The 24,147-nt window shown below is 44.9% G+C and overlaps 1 protein-coding gene across 5 annotated transcripts in view; it reads right to left on the minus strand.

The window, feature by feature from the left end:
- Nucleotides 1-457: 457 nt before the first annotated feature.
- Nucleotides 458-24,147, minus strand: part of BMP2K (BMP2 inducible kinase) — a 56,589-nt gene continuing 32,899 nt past the window's right edge. Inside the window, exons 12-17 of one of the 5 annotated variants that reach the window (XR_012835106.1) lie at nucleotides 23,672-23,767; nucleotides 22,757-22,944; nucleotides 21,503-21,660; nucleotides 15,512-15,625; nucleotides 3,309-6,019; nucleotides 458-1,288 (exon numbers count right to left, since the gene is read on the minus strand). Coding sequence is in view for 4 of the 5 variants with exons in the window: in XM_075750787.1 (XP_075606902.1) it covers nucleotides 4,593-6,019; nucleotides 15,512-15,625; nucleotides 21,503-21,660; nucleotides 22,757-22,944; nucleotides 23,672-23,767 (1,983 nt within the window). In the remaining variant the exon portion in view is untranslated. Of the gene's footprint in view, nucleotides 6,020-15,511; nucleotides 15,626-21,502; nucleotides 21,661-22,756; nucleotides 22,945-23,671; nucleotides 23,768-24,147 lie in introns of all 5 variants that reach the window. The other 4 variants (XM_075750789.1, XM_075750787.1, XM_075750791.1 and 1 more) reach the window with 4 other exon arrangements.

Here is a 24,147-nt window from a genome sequence, read left to right on the forward strand (position 1 = left end):
AGAATCAGTACAAGCAGCATCCAAAAACCTGCTCTGGTAAACAATTGGTAGAAGGGGGTCAAATCACATTAAAATTACGTTTCAAAGATTAGGTGCAGAACTCTGTCAACAGAGATAGCGCTGGGAACTACACGTAACATTTTGGCTATAGAAAAGGGACCAAGCTTCAGTTACCACCTAGGAACGGGAACGCATCCTTTCAGGAGCTTTCCGTGGGGAGGCTTTTAAGGGCAGTACCGAACCTACGCAATTAAAAACAGTACGCTATCAACAGGTTTTTAACAAGTTGGACAACGAAAGACCATTAGGCAGCAAATCCAAGTCTTTTAAAACATTTTAAAGAGTGACAGGAGCCTACAGCCACAAACAGCCATCAGCAAAACCAGCACTGCTTACAGGGAGTAAAGGAAAGCCTAAATGGGAATACCTAACGCACCGCTTAAGGAGACCTGCAGAGTCACTGTTACCACGTTTGTTTATTTAACAACTGCAAATATTTTATGACATACATCAGTTTCACAAAAAAGTTAAAGTTCTCTGTTTAGTGGTACACAAAAAAGCTTTAGAAACTTTGAAGTCTAACAAGAAATGGAAGTGTAGTTCAGGAAAGTGCACTTAAAAGCTGAATGCCAGCAATTTAAAAATAGTTTTTATGCTCTTTAACATTAGGTGATGCCTTAGTCACAAATGTAGCTATACAGTTTCCTTGATTTTCCTTTTGAAATAAGCATTCTAGGAAAGGAACGCAGCAGCCACCCTTTGCACTTTTTTTTCTTTCGCAGCTTTCGCTCACAGTCACTCCCCCGAGTCACGTGAAAGTGAGCGTGGCTGCTGCGTTACTAAAAACGCAGCAACTCCAAGAGATACATGATGTGTGCGAGCATGTGTATATTTTATATATACTTTTCATATATAAAAATACACAATATAGTATAAAAAACTCCAGATAAACTCTTATTCTCACAGTAGCAAATATATCAACTTATTTTCACAGTACTTGGTTTTACTAACTGGGACGCCCAGAAGGATTACAAGTCGTGCCCTCCAAAGCTGGCATTCACGGGTCCCGCACCCGGGAGGTCAGCCCGAGCGACTGCGCGCATCTCGAGGCCGTCTCAGAGTCTGCAGAGAAACACGACTACCGTCTCTGTCGTCAGTGACCGCAGCCGTTAAAGGCTCGGTAGTACCTTTTGGCAGAATCTCTCTCTCGAGCAGCCGATTCTAAAAGGCCTGTGGTTCAGTCACTCAACACGCTGAAAGAGAAGCTGTGAAGATCAATCGGTATTTCCTGTTGGAAGGGAAGCATCAGTTCCTTACCTTGCCATTACGGTCTTCGCAGACAGTACGGTACGTGTCTAGTGCAGCAAGGTCTTTCCCGTACTTCACGTGAGGTCACGGTACGCTCCGTGGCAAGCACACGCACGAGCACGCACACACACCAAATAAAGGCAAAAGGACATCACGTTCCCAGACAGTACCACATTTCGTCCCTGTTGAATAGCGAATCTTAGCCGAAATTAAACCCGAACTAGGGTTTAGTTGTGTATAAACAATACATACCACGCAAAGTCAACTTAGCGAGGCATACTAATCTCTTTTCAGGCACAAGAAAGGATAAAATAATTTTAACTCTAGAAACAAAAAAGTTACAATTATGCACAAACCTGTTTCATAACTAGAATACTGAGAACAAGGTTTATTAAGGCCATTAGAAAGCAAGTATCATCGGTCATAACTCATATGCAGCCAGAGGCATTACGCCAGTTTTAGAGTCATTTGGGTTTACAGTCTGCTTTTATCTCGTCTCGTCGTTTCTGCGTGCGATCTCACTTCCGCTTTCCTGTGCTGTAATATAACCACTTACGGACCCTCTGCCAAAAACCAAACCGACCCGCCACACAAGGAAAACCTGTGGTGCTCCTCAGCCTTAAGTCTCAGGGTCAGCAGACAAAAACCAAACACGCTTCCTTCTGTTCTTAATCTACCTGATGTTTAGGCCCAGCCTAAATGCAGGGCCTTTTCCCTCTGTGTCCCACAGAGCGAGGAGCTAAGCCCCAGCCACGTGCCCATCGTTAACTCTTTCCTCCCCCGGCACCAGAGGGCCGAGCAAGCCCTGCAGTTGCCTTTCCACCGGGAAAAGCAGCGGCTGCATGGCTTCAGCGAGGGCCAGCCGCGTTTCAGACCTATGGTCAGTTGCCTGTTGTTTTATTCTCGTTTTGTTTCCGCCCACCTGCCCCATTTGTGATACCGTCCTGTTCCAACACCTCCTTAGGCAGGTAAGTGACAGTTCAGAAGGAAACCACAGGAAGGCAGCTCGCAAGCATGTGCAGAGGAAAAAAAAAAAACAACAAAAAAACAAAAATAGACAAAAAAAGACAGTTAACCTGAGTATCCGAAATGCTACAAAACTTGGCGTGCGCTTCTCACAGCCTTTGGCACAAAACCCCAGGTGAGAACAGTAGTTATAAAGCCTAAGAAACTCCTGTGCAAAAAGAGTTGAAACATTTCTACTTATAACCTCTTAAGAGCTTAACTTCTAAGCCCAAAAAAGGCATACTGAACAAAGTACAGCTGTAGGATCTCGCTTTCACCTTGTGAGAAGAATGAAAACGAGGAAGATAAAGGTAACAAAGGTGTGCAGATACGTATGAGCTACTTTCAGATTCCAGGACTAGGGGAAGCAATCTCACATAGATCCGAGGGAACGTTTCATCGACCCTCAAAGCAGTCAAGTGACTTGTTTTTAACGTGGTCTTTACAACAAATATTGTAAGGGATCCACCCCCCGCCCTCACAGATCTCAGGACAACTGTATAACAAGCAGGAGAATTTGGGGAGGGGGGTAAAAAAAGCACAACCCCAAATACTTCGTTTTACTTCCAGCCAAGGGGGAGGGACAGGGAACACACACACGCACAACCAGGAACGCTTATGTCCTCCATATATGAACATCCAATTATCTACTCGTAAGCTCTCAGCAGAGCAGGATATAAAGTCGAGACGAGCCGGATTGCCATAGGAAAAAGGCAAATTGGAGCGTCCCGAGTCATACGCGCTCTGCAAACGGCGTACGTGGCTTGGCACGCGCTGCAAGGCAGCGGAGAAGCCGTTCCGCCTACGCGCACTGCTCATACAACACGGTAACGAAATCGCGTCCTCGACAAGCCTGTTCACGTCACCTTCCCGTCACCTACTGGCACCGCGCTCCCAAACTTCGGGCCACATCTCGCGCACCTAACGTCTCAGAGGTACGGCGCAGCAGGACAGAGTCCTGCCCGTAAGGCTTCGTGGTGTGAAATGCAGCTTACCGGTACAGTAGCCATCAGCTTCTGCGAGCTACCTGCTGCTTACTGCTTCTGCTCTGAAACAAATCCACGTTCAGAGAAGTCTCCTCAAAGCTCAGTGCATTTAGCAAAACTTTCTTATAAAATACACTTAAGTACAATAATAGCTTCAACAGAACTTAAAAGAACATTAGGTTACAGTCATTTCATAAAATTACTATTGTTTTAAAAAACAACAGGTTTGAAAGAATACACGTTTTCTTTGCAATAAAAATCCAAAAGGAAAAGAAAAGGTATTTCTCAGACACAAACCCCAATTTGTAATCAGATCTGATGGTTACATCTCACAGTCAACTATACAAGTCATCTGGGATACTCCATACGTGCTGAACGATTTCCTTGTGTAAACCAGCCTCTCATCCCAGCATACTGAGTAGTCTTCAAAGTGCTGCAAACACTGGCTGCATCCCTGCCGGTTTACTCCCCCACATTCAGGCTTCTCGTCTCACAAACCATTACATTCTCTGTATCTTTAGTTTTAACCCTAAACTTCCAGTTTGCTTTTTTACATTAATGGCACTTACTGTAAAAAAAAAAAAAAAAAAAAATCGAACATTTAGGCACACAAAAAAATAATCTGCCTTTCATCTCTGCAGCTGCATAGATGTCTACCAGGTCCCAAGCCACAGCTGTGCTCTGGAATTCTGGGCCCCAGCCCCTCGAAGACTTAGCTGCTTTATTTTTATGATTAATAAAGGTAGTTTTCACCTAGGAAGCAAAGACATGACTATTTCCAGCAGATCCGTCGGGATATTAGTCGTACATTTTGGTTCTTAGGTCTAAGAACTGAGACGTGGAGAACCAGCACAGTTCCATCAGCCTCCCTGTACGGATGGAAAAAGTTTGTCATGCGTTCTCTGCCCGTCCCCCTCCCTCCGTGTCAGCACGTCACAGAGGACTGAAAAGGCAACGCGAAAGCGCAGAACGACAGTATGTTCCGAGCCTAAAGTCAGTGACAGACAATGATTCGTATCCGATTTCTCTTTTCACTCTGGGAGCCATCTGTCATAATAAAACGATGCTCCTTGTTTGTTTTTTACTATTTTTTCTCAAAAAAACCCACAAACCAATGAAAATTTGTCATCATTCTTCATTTCATCATGCAACCTGGCCACGCCTTCTTGAACTTGAACACGCTGTACGCCCCAGGTCCCTGGCAATTCAACCAGATAAATTACTCCACCGATTAAAACCTCTATGAAGTAACTCGGAGAGGTGGAGGGGGGGGGAGAAACCCATTGGAAGCATTTACTGTTTGGAAGGAAACGGAGCTGCTCCAAAAGGATCTAACTCTAGCGCCTGCTGCTGCTGGCTCTGCGCGCTCTGCACGACCAGTTCCGTGAACGGTACCGCACCAAAGTCATCCGTTTTCAGCCCGTCGCCACCGTGAATGGCTCCATGCAAGGAGCTCTGCCTGGATCTACCAGCCACTACCACTGTGCCGTGATCCCCGCGGCTGTCACCAAACCCTTGATGCTGGGGGTGCCGCATCAAGTCTGGCGGGTGGAAGGGTTTGGCTCCAAAAGGGTCCAGCAGACTCTCATCTGCCTGCAGAGGGTTGGTTCGATCTTTGCTGTCAGTCAACGCAACGCTTATGTTCTCTTTGGAGTCCGAGATGGTCAGGAACTCGTTGCTGCTCTGCGAGTCCCTGCGGCCGGCTTTCTTGTGCCTGCGGGCTCTCTCAGGGGTGCGGTAGCTCGGTTTCAACGCCTTCTTCGTGGAGGTCGGGGTGCCGTGGTGGCGCTTGCCGTTGCTCTTGGAGACGTCCTGCTTCATGCGCCTTTGGCGGGAAGAAAGCTTCTGCAGGTTACGCTGCTGCTTCACCTTCTGCTGCTGCTGACTCCCTGTGATCTCTTCAAAAGGAACCAGCCCAAACAGGTCCTCTTTACTCCCACCGGTCTTGGGGAGAAGGGAAGGCTGAAATGGGGTGCAGCCAAAAATATCGACGGTCCGTGGCGAGGTGGAGGAGAACAGAGGCTCCATTCCCGTCACCGGGCCATCTTGCTGAGACACCTTTTTGCTGAAGGGGGCTTTTGTGAAAACATCAAAGTCATCCTGCTCTTGGTTCAGGCCGGGAAAAGCCATCGGAGAAGAGAGATCTTTGTCCACCTTCTCTCTTGCCTGAGGCTGCAGAGTAAAAAAGGGCACGGCTCCAAACACGTCAAATTCTTGGCCAGGGTTCACCTTGAGCACAGTACTCGGCACCTCAGACAAGGACGTATGCATCAAACGGGGTTCTTTGATTTCACCGCTGCCCACACCATCTCTGAACCTACCGCTCAGGAGCCCTTCCACAGATTTTTGCTTGGTACGATCGGAATCGGAGTCAGAACTTTGCTTCTCTTCCTCCTCCTCTTCCTCAGAGTCCATGAGGAGAGGTCGGTGGCCTAAATTCTCCGGTTCTGTATCATTGTCATCATTGAAGTCTCCATTCTCGCCTTGCAAGACTTCTTCATCCTCCTGTTCTTCTTCTTCCTCACTGCTCTTGGGAGAAGGAGGATCAGATTCAAAATCGCTCTCCGACTCATCGCCACCTTTTGTCACTTGTCCCTCTGCAGTCTTCCTCCCTGGCCGGGGATCTCTAAAAGCATGGCTCAGTTTTCCAGCCTTGGCCGGGGTCCCTAAGTTATTTCCTTGACTGCTGGCTAGGTTATCCACTTGTTTTCCAGGGGAACCTGCAGGTCCGAAGAAAAATGCAAAACAAAACTTGAAACACACTCTTAAAGTCAACACTTACTCCACACATACCAAGAGGCGATGCAAACGTATATTCTGTATTTACTGAGGGAAATGAGCTAAAATCAAACCAAGTATCTCCAACAGCACTTGTAAAATTGATTAACAGCCAGACCTTATAGCTTTGCTCCTTAAGCAACAAAAGTTTAGAAACACAATACTAGTATTTTGGGGCAGGGAGCAGGGACCAATGGATGCAGGTGATCTCCAGAGCCAGATTTTCAAACGCACTCATTACACAGCCACCCCTCGCCAGGAAAACAGGAGCCAGCGTGCTTCTAAGTTTTGTGTTGGGATTTCGTTGTTTGTCTTTTTAAAGCAGAATACCTATTTCTTGAAGTGCTGCTGCTTTGCTAGTCTGCTCTGACAAGCTTATTGCTCTAGTCACTAAAACAGCACAGGTGAAAGAAAAGTATTTAGCAATTTCAGATAATTCACTTCAGATCTCGGGTACCGTTTGGGAACAATGACAGCCCTCGGAGGGCTCGGCTCTGCTGGCAAATGCACCTTGTTCACAAACGCATCCCTTAGGACTCTCCAAGACTCACCCACCGTGCTAAGGTTTCTACCATAGCATGGCACTACCGACATATTCAACCTAGTTCCAAAAGGGAAATGAGTGAATGACACCGTGTCAGTCCCCAGTCTTTGCTCTCCCAAGCTTTGATAGCACGAGACAATCCTACGTAACCTCTCCAAGACAATCAGGTTCCTCTAAGGTCTACAAAAATCGGGGCCTGGGCAAGAGAGAAGTTTGTTCCTGTCCAAACTGCAGGGAAGATTATGTGAGGACACCATCTCTGTCCTGCCTGGAGGGCACCAACTCCTAACAGGAGCTGAAGAGGTGGGACTTGGAGCCTGCACCAGCCGCCACAGAGATGCGGCGTGTGGGGGTTTTGCCTCAGTAGCGCGTTCAGAGGCGTACAAGGCAAGACGACAGACAGTCCCTGCGGGGAGATCGCACGGTAAAGGGCTAACATAACTCCATGGAAATAGAGATGCAGGGACAAGGATGTTTTCCAATATGTCTCTTGGGTTGAAAGCATCCCTCCCTTCCCACCTGCCCCCGTGAGGACCAAACCCCTAATTCTGACTCATAAACGCCCCTGAGAATTAACGCTGACGGTCACTGCCTTTCAGGCATTTGAAAAGGTTCCCCCCGCCCCCCATGCTGCCCCTGAGTTCAGCAGAAACAGCCTCTCTCCATCAGGGCCTTCCCCACGAAGCACACACTGCGACAGAGCTTGTCATTTGGGGCGCAGGGGTGGTGGGGGGGTGTGTGTTGGTTTTGTTTTTAAGCAATACTTGCTTGTCAAACCTATGCTTAGAGAATGTCGTCTTCTCTCGTGACCCTGAGGCTCCACATTCAGCCCCTTCTCACTTCTCCTGTAGCAATTCGGGCAAAACAAGTTATTGCTTTAACTTGAGAGAAGTGTTTCCTTGTTGGGTTTCCAAGTCGGATCTGTTGGCTCAGTTTCTCTATGGGAAGGACGTTTATCCATTCATTTTACTCCAACACCTTCATCCCCGCTATTTACTATCCGACAGCTAGAGCCAAGAGAACAGTTCACTGATGGCTCTTTCGTGGGGTGGTTGGCTTAGAGATACCGGGAGCAGTAAAACCTTTGCATCAGTAAACAAAGCAGATGGCAAGAGCCCGCAGACCAGCTAAGCCTGCCTAGCGCCACTGGTTTGGTACGGAACGGCACCCAGCAGACTTACGCAGAACAAGCATCTCCCTGCTACTGCCCAGAGATGTTTTCAGGAGCGTAACTGACTGTCACAGTTCTATTTGAAGAGAATGAGCAGGAAAAGCGAAACACTTGGTGTCGGCTGGGTAAAGCGCACTTGGGGTTGAGATGTCCTTTTCTCTAGGACACAGATCACACGGCAGCCACACTGCTTGAACGATGTTTAATCGAACACGTAGCACTAGTAACAGCAATGGTATTTCACCTCTTTGCAGGCACAGAGCAACTACCAAAAATGTGCGAGCAATACTTAGAAGCGAGGCTACTGTCACAGCCACTGCAGGCTGAACGTTACGTGGGTACCAACCTCCACACGGGGACCAGAACTACGGCAAAGCCAACCGCGTTGCCGTGCGTGCCTACGAGGACTCGGACTGACAGCCAGCGGGTGCTTGCCTAAGGGCCACACCGAGTTCCCTTTTACTGCCTAGGAACATCCACGGACCCCGCTTCACACCTGGGAGATATGGGTACCAGCTTCTTACAACTGCAGCAGCTGACCCAGCGCTGGGGACGAGGCTGGTCAGCATTAAAGCGGTTATTAACAGGCTCTGCGCTAGACCGCTGCGCCTCTCACCTAACCAAACACCTTACGTTCACAGCTTTGTTAAACCATTGTTGACATGTCATCGGCTCAGTGTGTTCACGGGATTGAAAAAGCTGGAGATGGATGTGTGCTTCAGTCAGTGCTCTGTAAAACGTCTTCAGCCAGAACCCAGCCCGCGGCTCTCTTGTTCTTACACAAAATAATTTCTCAGGTTCTTTCTTCCTTCACGAGGAAACGAGCATGCAACCTGCAGGCCAAGTCAGATGTTTTTCTTTCTATGCTCCGCTTTAGACCGGAACGCTGAGTTTTACAAGAACCGTGTCTTGCTTTTTTAAAGGGAATTAATAGTCGATTTCTGCATCCCGTAGCCATTTTGCTCTTTTGCAATTACACTTTAAATAACGATAAAAATTCTGCTACAATGTATTTTACGTATGGATTTAAAACTAAGACAACCAGAATGCCTAAAAACATCGGGTGATTAGGGCTTTGAGCTGTTTCTTCTTTGCTTCTGGTGTCAGATTGCTTCTTATCTACTGTAATTTTAAATACTACATATTTGCTTTACCCACTAAATTAGAATCTGGATTATTTGGCTGCTGACTTTAGATTTCCCAAAGGTACAGCCTTCACATTGCACTGCATAACCCCCTATCTTCCAAATCCTGCCGTTTCCAATATTTACCGAAACACTAATGTTAACATAAAAGCAATTAGATTTAAAAGGGGAAGAAAAAGGAAATATTTCTAGGTTAGACATTACTTAGACAACAAAAACCCCAAACGTTTTTACATATGTCAATATCCATGAGTTCACGCTCCCGAGGAATTTTTATACCTTTACACATAATTTCAATATGCGGAAAATAATTTGTAATTTTTTTTCTCAAGGCAAGAACTGAACTACAGCATGTCTCACCTACCTGACTTCCCAGAAAGTTTAAGTAGGATTTGTGAATTGCTGCTGGAAAACCAAGTGCAAAGGACACCGATGAGACAGACCGCGGCCTCTCCCACCTGCTGCTGCCTCACTGAAGGAGTAATTCAAGACACAGGATGTTTAGCCCTCAGAAGCGGATCTCTCTGGACAGAACAAGCATCAAGCAGGCCTCGACAGTACGCAGCCAAACACTTAAGGCAGTTTCCCGAACCACATTCAAGCTATTAGTAGCGGCACACGAGCCATTCCCACATCTCGTATTAGACCCACCTATAACTGTTACTCTTGCTGGCAACACACAGCAAATGATTTTGGGTATCAGTCATCCCAACAATCTAGTTTTTAAGGAATCTGTATCAGCAGGCTACATTTCCTTTCTCGAGACTACTGAAGTACTACCTCTCGACGAACCGGGATGAAGCAAGGAACAATCCACTGAGCCATCGCACTCGCTAGAGTTTCGCGTTCTGTAGTAAATACGGAGACCGCCTGCACGCTAAGTAGGAGGCTACGCGTGCTATGTTTGCTCACCTGGAGCTCTGAGCCACTCTTCCAGAAAACGCTGAGCACCTTACTTGTTGACATGGAAGGCACCCGAATAGCTAGCAACAGGACTGAAAAAGTGAAGTACTTGTTCGTTCCCACAATTCTTCCCCCGCGGCCATCTGTCTTGGCACTAGTTAGCTTGGCGGCCTTTGTTCTGAGGGCCAAGGGCTCAGGCGTCGCACAGCGCACGCGGCTCACGTTGCCCTGTTTGAGCCACGGCAAGAAGGAGGCAGCACCTGGGAAAGGGAACCTTGACCCTCCATATCGGTAAACGTCTGTCCCCGCACGTGAGAAAACATTTTCGGACAAATCTCTGTTCCGAGGCCGCTCAAAGATATTGCGAGCATACATACTTTTTCCAGCTGCAACATCATCACAGCGCCAGACGACTAACTGCTTATTAGCTCATCAGCTTCAACCCCCTCATTTCCCAACAAATGATTTCCCAGCAGGGCATTTCCTGCATTGCCACCTCTTTAGCCCTAACATTCCTCCTTACGCACCGTTTCCTTGCCAGAGTTATGAATTCTACTTCTTTACCACAGCAGGAAATTTATGGTCCCGTATGTTGCACACCGTCACAATGACCAAAAAGACTATCAATTTTGCAGGGACTAGAAACTCACAGGCTACAGTAACAGCTCCATATTACCCAGGCTTCTGAACCAGCGTGCACTACCCTATGCGTACAACTTCATCAGGAAACCAAGTGGCACGCATCCGCTGAGCCCAGGAGCTGCAACGGCTCCTGCTACACGGCTTTGAAGAAAGCACTTTAATTTCTGAAGTATTTCCCGAGTGGTGACCTCCCTGCTCCCACATTTGTATTTCTCAGGAAACAGCAAGTATCTCACTTTATTCTTCACTTTGTGTCGAGGCGGTGTAAACAAACAGAGCTTTCTGCTCCAAGCTGACATTAGTCTACGATTGCCGTCTTAAACACGGTGTAGTCCACCATAGGCAAGCTTCGTGGAAGAAGCTGTCTCTGCGGGGACCTGCTCTGCTGCCACATCTTTGGTTTAGTCCCTTTAACAGGGAGAGAACTGCAGGTGTCAGACACCAAAGACACAAACACATCCTCCACTGCACCAGCAGTTGTAAACTCAACAAGAAAACCTTGGTTTGTGTTTCCTACACTACAGTTCCCCCTCTTTTACTCTTAAACAAGTTGGCTAACTAATGAAATACAGAAAGGGCACCATAAATAGAAATCTTGGTCCCCCAAGAGGGAAGATTCCTCAGTTAATGACAATGTAATGCTCTGGCCAAATAGCTTTCAGAAAGGAAGTGTTCTGTCACCTTGATTTCACACAATCTTCTAAGCCTCAACCGCTGCAGAGACTGTCCAGATCTGTGTTTATAAAAAAAGCTGCAAAATGTTGAGTAACATCTGTTTGTAATGTACTGTTCAGATTACTACACTTCTAATCAGGGTTGCATCTCATAGGAGACAATTGTTCTTCCCTCAAATGCAAGCCAGGTGGAACATCTTTAATCATATAAGAAGATCCCAAGCTTCAAGGAAATTTTCTGTTCTGATGTTCTTTTTCGAGACATCCGATTATCAGCAGATGAATTCCCTCTAACAAGAGCAGTAATTACATGCCTGCTGCTGGTTTGTCATTTTAGGGGATGGCGGGGGTGGCCAAAGAGCAGGGCATAAGGGCTTTAAGCCTTCTTTGAATTGGTAGCATACTGCCACCATCATTTCAGAACAATTTGCCACATGTCAGGCCCAAGGATTACGGGCATGCTGCAACTAAAGCTGCACTATTTCTTTGATAACAGCCAGAGCAGCAGCTGCTGAATATTGTAATAGGGATTTCAAGTGCTTACCACCTTTATTTTCAAGGGGGGAAAAAAACAAAGAACAAAACACTTCTGCCTGCCAGCTATTGCTTAGATATTCTTTCACATCATTAGTCTACAAGTTTAAAAAAAGAAAAAAGGTTAGAGGTGACCATGATGGCTCTAAGATATGAAAAAAAAAATCACTGCATCAGTTTGGAAAGAAAAAGCACACCACTGGCACAGCCCACACATCTCATTTATTCTTGTGATAAGTGAATAATTTCAGGTTACTCCAGAAGTATTACCTCAAAATTCTGAGGTCTGAAGATGATCTTGATACAGGGAAAGATCCCACACCCGCATTAAGCAGTAACTGAATCCTTGGCCAAGGAAAGGTTACAGAATCACATAGGCAGTACATTCAGCAAATAATTTAAGTGAATCGATTTTAACTGTCAAGCGACCTAAATCAGAACAGCATACAACAGCCATTGCCAGTTGCGGCTCTGGGCATCTTTCGACAAAGAATTTGAGAACATCAGTGGCCGAAGAAACGTGTACTAATGGCGTGAGCTGGTTTAGTGCTGTAGAGGAAGTTGGCTTAACTCTTCTTGTTGCTCCTGTTCTCATGTCTATAATGTCTTGCTAAGTTACAGTGAGCTGTTTCATTTCAAGCTCCAGACTGCACAGTGGTCCATGAGCTCCAAAGCCGCGGTACCAAGATTTGCAGTGGTTCGAAGCCATGTTGGCAGCAGTACACAAAAAAAAGTACCCAAATGCGCAGCGGCCACCCACGCTTCCTCATGCCAGAAGAACACCCTTTCCTGCTGCTACCCAGCCAATGCTACACATCAGCTCTTGCAGCAGGGACGTGTTGTGTAAAGCCTCCAGCCCGCGTCCCTTTTACTCCTACCCGGTTCTCGGCCAGATCCACAGCAGGCACTAGCGAGTTACACGCCACAAGACTGCTCTTCGTCCGGGACAGACACCTATAGTAATCCTGTCAAGACACTACCAAGTCTTCGAGTGCAGGAAGTCTCAAATCAAACAGAAGATGCTACAGAACATAACTTGCTTTTGTCCCCAAGTCTCCACACAATGAACACGCGTGCAGTGACCAGGAAGGGGTGACCTAGGCATGTACAACTAAGAGCAGTGACTCCATCAGGAAGCACCGTGTCTACAGTAGAGAAGATGAGCTTTACCAAGATTTAGTACAAGAGTTAAATAGAGGACCTGTACTAGCACCTCTTCCCAGGGAGACAGGCCAGACGTCAGCTCACGGAGATCCTCCAGAGGCACAACGCCTCGCGGACAGCTTCAGGTCAGCACCTGACGAAATTCCAGTCACAGTTTCCCGACGTCTCCACTTCTCACACAATCCATCCGCACCATTGTGAGCGTTACCTCAAATGCTTTATTACTTCTCTGAATGCCAGTATTAGGCTGAGGGAAGCAAAAACCAATCTATCCCCAGTTTAATCCCAGAAAGAATAAGGGTAAACAAACCCAAGATGGCCACAGGCCACAGAGTACAACTCAACAGCCAACCGTACTATATTCGTGAACACTTCCTTCTTATGATTCAACAATAGCAGAAAATGCATGTTGCTTCTGAAACATTCAGCTTGCTGTTAACCAAGCAAGTTAGAACGCAAGCTGGTCAACACACACTGGAATCAAAAGTTTCCATTCCAAAAAGCTGAGCACAGGAGCCAGTTATTTCACTGTCACCATCCAGCATCTCAGGCATTCAAGAACCAGAATCTGTTTTCCACTTGTTCAGTGCCTGTCCTAAATGCCCCATTACTGAATACTCTAACTCTGGTTTCTCCTCTCTCTTTTTATGAAAAAACTGGCAATGTTAGTTTTGGTTTTATCAAATTGAGCACTGGAATTCTTTCTCAAGCCAATTTTCTTTGCCAGCCGTCTCGAGTTCTAAGTCATGACTTTTTTTCCACAAACAGGTAGCCTTAAAATAGTGTGTACGGCAAGTTAACCTGTAGTACCTGTGAGAAAACTTTTAATAGGATACACGGCAAGCACGAGTAACTCTAAAGTGCTCCTACACTGTTCTCCCGTCAACTACAGTAAGAGGCCCACAGTAACGCCTTAGTTCATTGCGCAGAGCTATTTGCCTTCCGCGTAGTATGTCAAGTGACATACACCACATTGCTGGCTTTCCATTCCCACTTGTAAGGAATAAGTACAACAGCTGTGACAGACAAGCAGCCTTAGTCCATCGCGTTCCAGGTTCTCCTTCCCGCGTTCCTCGCAGCAGCAGCTGCCTGCAACGTGCTCTCCGCTCCACAGGGAAATCCCACAGGCTCACAACTCACAGCACCCCATGGTCCTTTCCTGCCCCGATAAAAGACTTCCAGTTCCAACCTCTGCACCTGCCCTGAATCACCTTCCCGGACACACGTCAAGGTACCTGATAGCGCTTATTTTGCTGGACTACCAGCACCTTATGTTAAGCTGTGAAGTCAAAAGATGATACGTGATCTTCGGCCTCTTGCTGTTGTCTCACATCACGTTATAGAAATTAGCTAAGTGTTTAGTCAAGTGCTCCTTTCAGCAGAGAGCCCTTAAGCCTCCGAAACAAAAGACATAGTCTGGGTGAGTCTACTGAGCTACAGGCCATGTACAACAACATTTATCAACCCGAGATCTGTGTCAGAGAAAAACACAGGAGGAAAAGACCACAGTTCCAACTCAAACGTTGTTAATACAGTATAACACATCTTCAATAGCAACTGTCACTTTTCAAGAGAGGAATTTTTTTATTTATTTATTTTAAATAGTCTGTATTGATAATAGTCTGTATTGATAACATCAACATTTTATTTGATCATAATTGAAAAAGTCAGAATTCTGTAGTCAGAACATATAACCACATATAAACACGAGAGCACTTGTGAGCATTAAGCAGCCCTAACCAGCAATCGTCAGGAAGGCAAGATGAAAGCGGAAGTAAACACAGATGCTAACTTAGGTTGAGCCCAAGTGATTTATTTTAAGGCATGTTACCTGACCTTTTGAATTCTGGAAGAGTAGTTTTAGAAGTCATATTAAGGCACTTTGTCACACAAGCACTGTGAACGTAACTTAGGTGTCGAAGTGGCTCCACAGGCAATTGAAGCTCTTTTTCAACTGTCACATAGGCTTTACTTTGCCACAGCTACCAAATAAAGTATTAACAAGTGCTGATCAAGCACACCTTCAAACTGACAATTAAGTTGGACGATGATGCAGTTTCACACACAGGGTTATTTTAACTTCCATCCCAGGAAGAAATAGCCGAAGGTGAACCGTAACACAATAATGAACATTCCCCCCACCGCCACCCCGCAACGTACACAAAACATCAGATATTTTTTTAGTTTTGATTCAATTTGCACCAAAACTATGCATTAAATGCAGCAGGAGCTTACAGTCTTCATATTCTTAACTTGGCTGGAGAACCAAACTGAAGAAACAACCTGAGTTGGAAGCAGACTATAGGAAAGCAGCAAAATTTGGTCTTAGCAAGTCATTTGCCTTTAGCAGAAGCGCTTCTAGTTCTGCACAAATGGCACTGCACTGGCCCAACGTATTCACATGGCGAAGAGTACATAGTCCGTATGCTGCACAAGTACCGGGAATTGGATGCAGAAGTGTTTTCTAACTGCAGGTAATCAGCGTTCTAAATATATCTCTTCGACCTGCCTACTGTCATGAAGCATCCAACACCTTTATCATTCTTTGATCATTTAACTTGATGTACATACTTCAACAGATACATACATATATATATATTTATATATATGTATACAACATACATATAAGAGGTAGTGATGTTACAGATGTAACTTGCCTGCGTGAGAAATGAAAGGAACAGAACCAAAGGGATCCTCGGTAGGATTTTTCTGTGGAGCAGAATGTGGCTCCACATTCTTATCTGAAGACGCTCTCCTGTCCACCAGCCTGTCTGTAAAAAACAAAATGAAACAGAACAAAAAATAAAGTAAAATAAAAATGGCAGGTCTTATGCCTACACAAAGCCATCTACTGTATGGGGTGAATATCCTCTCAACTGGGGGGGGGGGGGAAGTTGTGCTTTAAAGCTATCCTACATCTTCAGTTCATACTTAACACTCAGGAAAATTCACCTGCACCAACCTATTGTTATTCCCCCGTCCCACCAAGAGCACCACGTATTTGGTCATGGAATACCGGAAATGTGGATCTCTTACATGTTATATGCCACCTATGCACTCTGTAATATAAACTGCTAGTCCTCTGTGCTCCTGAGGTTTTGCAGTCAAAATCGCTATACTTATCTAAACCACAAAGTCATCCATTTTGTCCGTGTTTTGGCCAGCCTTTGCCACAAAACGCAAGAAGTCGACAGTCACAGCAAAATAGCTGGGACTACTTTTTATTGTACAGGTAACATGTGTTAGTAACTAAGAACAATTGGAGTGTCATATCACATAGAGCAACATAGTGTCTGTTTCCTATGTTCTTCAACCCTTCTCAGACTCATTGCAACTCTTTTTTTCAATACCCACACAAAAGGTTTTTCACACTGTCATAAAAGCAACACATCTGGCACTGTACATGCAAGTTTTTCTGTCTGAGCTCTCATTCTAACATTGCTACCAACTTGAGATGCAGAGCATCCAGCCCAACCACCACAGCGGATCCCAGGCAGGTCCAGCACAGCCCATCAGCCACCTAAGACCAGCCCTGTGTCAAGGTGTCCCACCTTCAGCTCACACCCTACATCCTCTATGCGCAAGACACAGAATTTTGCTTTCCCCCTTGTTTACAGCAAGCAGCTGCTCTTCCCAACAATTTGCAGCACAACCTTCTCGACAATTTGCCACTGCAGCGATGCAGCTGGACTGTGCCCTAATTACCCATCAAGCTCCCCGCACAGTTTCTGTTCAGACCTTCAATACGGCAACTGGGAGACTTTACCAAGACAACCACCAGGGACCAGACAGCAAGCTCATCTGCTTCAGACAGACACACATTAACCCTGGCTACAAAGCCCAAGAGTTTTGCAATTACATGCCAGTTTTCACAGACAAGTGTTCTGTTCATATGAAAGTGTCCGTAATGTGAATCGTCTCACTCTTACCTACCATTAGACTCTCCAAAGCAATACAAGTGGGAGTTGTTCTATTACTGGCAACCCCTACTTAAAATAGAACTCCAGCTGGGGGCTCCCAGTGCAGGAGATTAAGTAGTTACTCTCACCTCAAGCTCTACTTATTGAAAACAGGCAGAGACTAACCGACCCGAACAACGTGATCCTACGGTGACACAGCCACGCAGAAAAGAATACTAGCCGAGATGCACAAAGGACTAGCAGCTGCATTTCATGCCACTGGCTTTGAGCCTTGAAGACAAACTACTGCTGTTGGATGTGATGCTCAACAGTTCTTATTCCCAATTCTGAGCAGTCATACCCACATTGCTTCCTCTCCTCCGGGAAGAAGAGTTTGGGTTTAGGTTTGGGTTTTGGGGGGGAGTTGAGTTGGGTTTTTCATTTGTTTGTTTTGAGGGGGTGTTTCCTTTTGTCGAGTTTGTTTGTGTTTTGTCTAAGAAATACATGTGACCTTCAACTGGCATCTTTACAAATGGTGACTGAGCAAGGGATGCTTCTGTTCTACTATTCCCAGTGCCTTGCCTTCACAGACAATCCAGTGGATTGCTGTACTGTTTGCAGGCAATCGAACTCTACAGTAATTTTTAAGGGTGCAACAACTGGAGCTGCCCTTCGGAGAGGCCCTGCAAACGCTGGCTGGCAGGACCAGGCAAGTTCAAGCCCCCAGATGATGATCTCATCTCCCAACTTGAGCAGCAGGGCTAGGGACAGCGAAAACAAAATGGATTAAAATGCTAAGCATGCAAGAAAAATTAGGTCAAATGAGTAAATAGAAGATTTCAAGTCCTCCACGGCACCTAGCCATATACGTACTGGGATACGTTTCCCAGAAAATCCTGTTTAAAAACAAGCCCGTTCATCAAATCTAAGGCTATCAGAAAAGGACAAGCCTTTTTTCCACTCTGTTGAGGCACAAGTGTCATTTGTCCACCTCCTAACAAGGTCCACTTCTCTTTGTCAGACAGCTTTTGAGAGAGAAGAGACAGCAATGGTTTCTCCAGCTCCACATGAGCACAAGCAGATTCAGTGGGACTGTCAGCATTTCCTATGACAGTGCTGCAGAGGAAACTTCCTTCCAGTAAAGGCCCAAGTTTTTTCTCCGCCGAGGGAATAATCACACAAGGCAGCCCAGATGGGTGCCAGAGACACCCTTGTGTGCCACGTGGCACGACAGACCCTTCCACAGACGAGTGCAGGTATTGAAAAGCACGCACAAGGAACCCAGCTGTTTCCGTTGAAGTCACAGGCCAAGATTCCTCAGCAGACAGCTCTCTCGGGACTTTCTGAAGCACGAGAAGCACTCGTGCACAAAGAAAGCCGGGTAAGGACCGCAGCTCTTTCCGGCGCAGGTGGCCTAAGTTGTTCCTTCACACGGGAAGCACCGCAAAGGCGACGGGCGCAGGGCTTTGCAGCCGTTGTGCCCGCAAGCGTCTGTTCAAGCACCAAGATGACTGTGGGCCTAAGAAGAAACTTTGTGCGATTCACTGTGCAGGCTGCGCTGGTGTTTCTTCCCAGCGAGAAAGCGGACTCAATTTCTTGGCTCCCAATTCCGCACAGATTATTAAGTGCTTACACAAGGTCTTTGCAAGACATCCGTTTCTTCACAACGTCGTCAGAATCTCGGCACCATATGCTGCTGGACCATCGTTAATACTCGCGATAAGAACGGCAGAGCAACAGCAGCGTACACCAAGAACTCCACCCTGTAACCCCCATATCCAAGTCCTCCACAGAAGTGCTCAGTTCAGAAATCCTCATTCAATTGCACACTACATTTTACAGCAGCTGTCATCTTTTTACTATGAAAACTTTCACAAAGTCAAGCAAGGTGTTCTGTTCTAGGAGTTAGCTCCCTTTTTAAAGGCAAGGCGACTAATCATCACAGCAATACCCATCACTACAGACACTATGACATTAAGCTACTAAACACATGAAATTGAACAGTCATCTTAGCCTGACCAATTCTGTCCTCATCGTCTAACAAGGGCTGTCCATTTTTAAGCACTCATCTATTACCATCATAAACACAACAGCTTAAAAATTATTTGATACAATTGAAAATATTTTCGATTTACATACAAAGCATCAGCTCAACAGCACAAGCCAGGCTTTTGGACGCAGAAAGAAAGGATTAATGTTCTCAGTGCTACTGAGCACCACGTAACATCGCAAAAAGACAAACTTTCAGAATACTCCGAGTAATACAGCACATGACAGCAGCCGGGGTTAAGCAACAGAAAGTTTAACAATTGATCCAAGCTCTATCTTCAGTTCTCCTTCCTCTAGGTGGCAACATGATTCACAGTAAAGTCAATAATGGAGAAAAAAAAAAATTCATTTTATAAGAGATAACTCACATCTAAAGGTAGTTAAGCCTCGATTCTTAAGATGATCTGAGGCAATTCCAGGAATTATTATAGAGTTAATGACCCTTTTACAGGTATAAGCCTTAATTGAACAATGCATCTCCCATTTTCTCATTAATCCACCTAAGTTTGAGAAAGTACCAGTAGACAAAATTCAATATTGCTGCTTTGACTGCAGTGAAGGCATTAACACTGCAACGTAAGTTCATATGATCTTTGGCACAACGTCTTTATTATCCAAAAACCCCAAAGTTAAAAGGTGTTTGACATCTTTGACATACACACAAACACACACACGCTGAGATTAAAACTAGAACGCCCCCCTCCACTGCGCCTCTAGCGGAAAGCCAGCCAAAGGCCTAAGGAAAGAGCTAACTGCCCCTCCCACCACCTGTAAACAAGCCTGCCATCTAGTGTGCTATGGGGTCAAGCCAGAGAGGTATTTTTATTTCCTGTTTTCTGCATTCAAGTGACTACTACTAAGCAAATCTATGCTGTCACGTTTATTTTCTGATGGAGCATATCAAGTTTCTCATCACATGATGCCTAAGCAAATTGAGTGTTGAAAAGCTTCAGACTTTTTTCACACCTGTAGTACAAAAACTGAATAATGGAATTATAGGAGCAGTTACCTGCTCTTTCTGCTGGAGATTTAGAGTCAGCAGTTAGCGACATTTCGCTCCAAGTTATTCTATCCTTGACTAAGTGGAACTGTTTGCTTGCAATTCAGCATTTCCACCGGAAGGGTTGCCAAGCCCTGGAACAGGCTGCCCAGAGCAGCGGTTGAGGTATTTAAGGCACTTCGGGACACGGTCTAGTGGTGGAGTTGGCAGTGCTCGGTTAACAGTTGGACTCAATGATCTTAAGGGTCCTTTCCAACCTAAATGATTCCCTGATTTTCTACTTCCCCAGCTTACTCGAACCAGCCTATTGAGCTATTCCAGGCAAGCGTATTTTTTGTAAAGCATTTTCCAGCTCCTTTGTAAAGCTACTTGAAACGTGTCCTTGGTTAATATCATCTTCTTCTGTACCTACATGTGTGGCTTAACCAAATGAACCTCATAAAACTTAGAGTAACTGGAGCGAGCAGCCTAACAGTCAGTTAAAGATTCTGGCAAAGAGTAATGTTGTGCTGACCTTTTGGTTCAAGCTAGCCTTCTCCAGATTTAACAGTGTATTTTTTCAAAAGACTTGTAACGTTTCCTTTGGAATCAGCGTGCCTCAAGATATTCAATTCCAGTACTAAATAATTTCAATTCTAAACTTGGATTCAGAAAGAAGGCTTATTTTTCAGCTGGTTCATGATCATTTTCCCCCAGCTAGCAGTAAGTCATTTTACTGTCAAACGTGTGCAGGCTATATCCACATCTCAAAAATAGGAGTCTTATTCGAGCAACACAGGATACAAGTGAAAACAATCAACTAGAATTTCACCAAAAAAAAAAATCACCCCATCAAAACAGTCACTTCCCTTAAGTATTAACAGGTAATGCTGCCATTGAAGGACACAGAAATCCAAGAAGAGAGAGACTCAATTGAAGGCATAGGGTTTTTTTCAATTAGTTGTAATTCAACTTTACTGCACTTTTATTTGCAAGGAACTTGCTGACAGTCAGCCAAGTACACACCATATGGTTTTTGACATTGTCACATCTTAGAAGCCTCACTAATAAATCTGACCTCAACAAAACCAGTTTTAGCAAGAGCATCTAATGAGCACGTGTTAAGCAATTCAGAAAAGGAAGTAATTCCAAGTAAAAACCATTGAGATAACTGACTTCAAGAGAAAAAAGTTTATTCAACTATTGCCATATCAGAACAATAAAGCAGCCCTTACATGTAGCCACTCATCAAAAAGGACATTACAAAACATTAACATAATGTAATAGATCAACTTCCTTTCAGGCATTTTCAAAGGACGTATCAGACCCACACTATCTTCTGCTCTGGTGTGCAAGAAAAAAAGCTGGAAGGAATTAAAGCAAGCAGCCAAACTTTTCTTCCTCTCTGACAACATCCCTCTGCTGTTCAGAGCTTCTTGGACAATCAAGGTGACACAAGCGGTATTTAAGAGGTAAGGTATTACCATTTCTGTATTATGTGAGCCAGTAACTACCTATCTTAGACAGCGAGTTCCTATTGCACACGTTTTCAAAAAGGGAAAGTAAAGAACGAAGACAGGCCCAACTCTGCCCTCAAATGCTCAGAAAGAATTTGCCGTACATACCGGACGGCCCTTTCACGAGACAGGTGTTGGAACCTCTGAGCGACTACAGAGCCCTTATCTACTGTGAAGCAAAATAAGCCTTCAAGCGTCCCTTACTTGATCTTAGCAGGTCAAATTCTCTGTCCAGCAGCTCCTCCTCCGTCAACTTGGAAAAATTGTCCTCTCCAAACGGGTTCCAGCCTGACATATCAGGTGGGTTGTTGATGCTCTGCTTTGGGTAACTGGCAATCGCTTCACTATCAGGAATACCTGACCTGCAGAGTGAGTTCATGGAAGCCAGTAAGAGAGAAACATTACAGGATTGTTTATCAGCATGAAAACCTACGACACGCTTCATTACACCAAAAGACTACATACAATAACACCCATGCATTAACAGCTTATCCCAAAAGCGTCTGAAAGCTAGTTTAAGGGTAAACGGATCACCTGAAACACACGGTTTGATTGCATCATTTCTGTACGCAATCCCTGCACTTTTATTTTTTAATTTATCAATTCTAGTCAAAGTGCAGAATCCTTCATCAAGGTCATGCACAAGGGCAAAAACTGCATTTCATTTGTGGTCATTTCTATATTGCCATAGGAGACTGCCTTGTTTTCCTCAAAAAAAAAGTATACTTTTAGAAAATTACACCTACCGCTTCTCTGTTTGTCTGAAGCCAACTAGAAGAGCAGCTATCAGCAAGTTAGTTATATTAATACATAACCTCATCCATAACCTGAGTAAAACTGGAGAAATTTGCGTTTTTTTTTTTTTCTATTCATTTTTGACATCAGAAGAGGAAGGGTTTTTCGTTCCACGCACTGTTTTTTATAAGAATTCATGGGAAAGTCATTATTTATTTTACTTTATTAAGCAAGGCTAAGTCCACAGGCCCCTGCAAAGGGACCATATCACTGAGAAGGCATACTCCATTGTATAACATACTGAAGTCAGACCTCTGATCAGTAGACACAATAGTTAGATGCCCTAGCAAATAAATAAATAAATGCCAACTCTAAATCCTTTCTTAAACGAGCATTTGAGACGATTTTCACACATCCATAATCTCATTCAAAATAGGCTACTGACCATCCTAAGCAAAGTGGTTAGCAGCCAGTTCCCAGAATAAGCTCATGAGCAAGGTGAACACAGGTTCTTTAACAAACTGCACCAAGCTCCTCTTCACAAGTGTCCCATCCTCCTCCCAAAAATATCCTTTACCACTGAACAGCAACTATCCATCTGCTTTCACTAATAGCTTACTATTGAAGGAAATAATTTCTGAGGAAAGGATTCAGCAGGGCTGATCAGTATTAGTAATGCAAGCAGTAAGTAACCCTTGGGTACATCTGTGTCAGAAGACTTGCCTGCTTGCAGGGTAGGGAGAATCCGCAACTGTTCCAGCATGCACTGGAAGTGACCCAGGGTAGGAGATTAAGGCTGGTGAGAAGTCTTGTGGAGAGGTGATATATTCAGGAGATTGCAGCTGTTGTGACCGCTGCTGCTGCTGAGCAAGCATCTGCTGCTGTAGGAGAGCCTGCTGATATTGCTGCACCTAAGCAAGATAACGATTGCGTTACTAAAATTCACGCCAGCCAGCGCGACTCCGGCTTTGCGGCCAAAGGCACTAACCACCATCACGCTCCAGAAAAGCTCCGTAGCTTCAGCAGAAGTCAGACCTGTCCGTTAAATGGGTGACAAGCGCCTGCCCTAACAAGCCAGTGACACCATGTTTCTTTTCGAGCAGACTACCGCTTATCTTTCAGTACTGCAGCTTAACTATATGCTACTGCAGCACTACAAAGTTAGTTTTCATCGTCTGTTCTTAAATACTAGCCATCAAAATTGCATGACAATTTCTCCTGACTAGGGAAAAACAGATTTTGCCAGGTAGCTTTCTTGCTTTTAAAGCAGGAATCTGATGCCACCACATCTTCTATCACTTTGTAGCATAACATACATTGGTTGCTGCTGTCACTACTGGAAACCTTAAACACCAAGCACATTTCAAATTAACATATAGCTACTTCATGACATTCAGGATATATCCCATCCGATTCACACAGAAGTGCAACTCAGGATAAGCTTTGGCAACCAACTTTTGATTAGTTCCCCACCCCCTTGAACCAAATATCATTTTAGATGCTGAACTTGACACTGTTTAGCACATCCACAGCTCATTACAACTACCCACAAACTTCTCGTACTGCATCTTCACAACAGACTTATAAAGACAGCATATAGTTTAAGATTGTACCATCTACGTTCCACTCTTGACATACCATTGCGGGATACTGAGATTGGGCAGGTTGGTGCTGGTACACAGACTGCATCAACAGCTGCTGTTGGACCATCTGCTGGTGCATTGCTTGTTGATACTATAATTAAAAAAAATAAAATGGCTTTAAGAAGTCATGATCCCCCTCCCTTTAGGAATATCCAGATATTTAGAAGAAGCATCAATTAAAGTGTCACTTCTGTGACTGAACAGCATTGTTCAGCTAAGACATCACGTAACCACGAATCAACTTGCCATTCTGTCACTGCATTTTAATGACTGTGTTTGGAAGCTTTTCCTTTTTTTTCCCCCAATTAATACCAGTCTGCATAACAAAAAGTTAGACTGCACGTTCAGCACCGCCTTTTCTAAAGCACACCAATTAACATTCCAACTTGTTCAATTGTCACCAGTACTGAGCCCTTGTGGAAAATAGTTCAGCTATGCTTTCCAGAATAACATGTCTCAACAGGGAGAAAG

This window comes from Balearica regulorum, chromosome 4 (assembly GCF_011004875.1).
Source record: "Balearica regulorum gibbericeps isolate bBalReg1 chromosome 4, bBalReg1.pri, whole genome shotgun sequence".
NCBI classification, from domain to species: Eukaryota; Metazoa; Chordata; class Aves; order Gruiformes; family Gruidae; genus Balearica; species Balearica regulorum.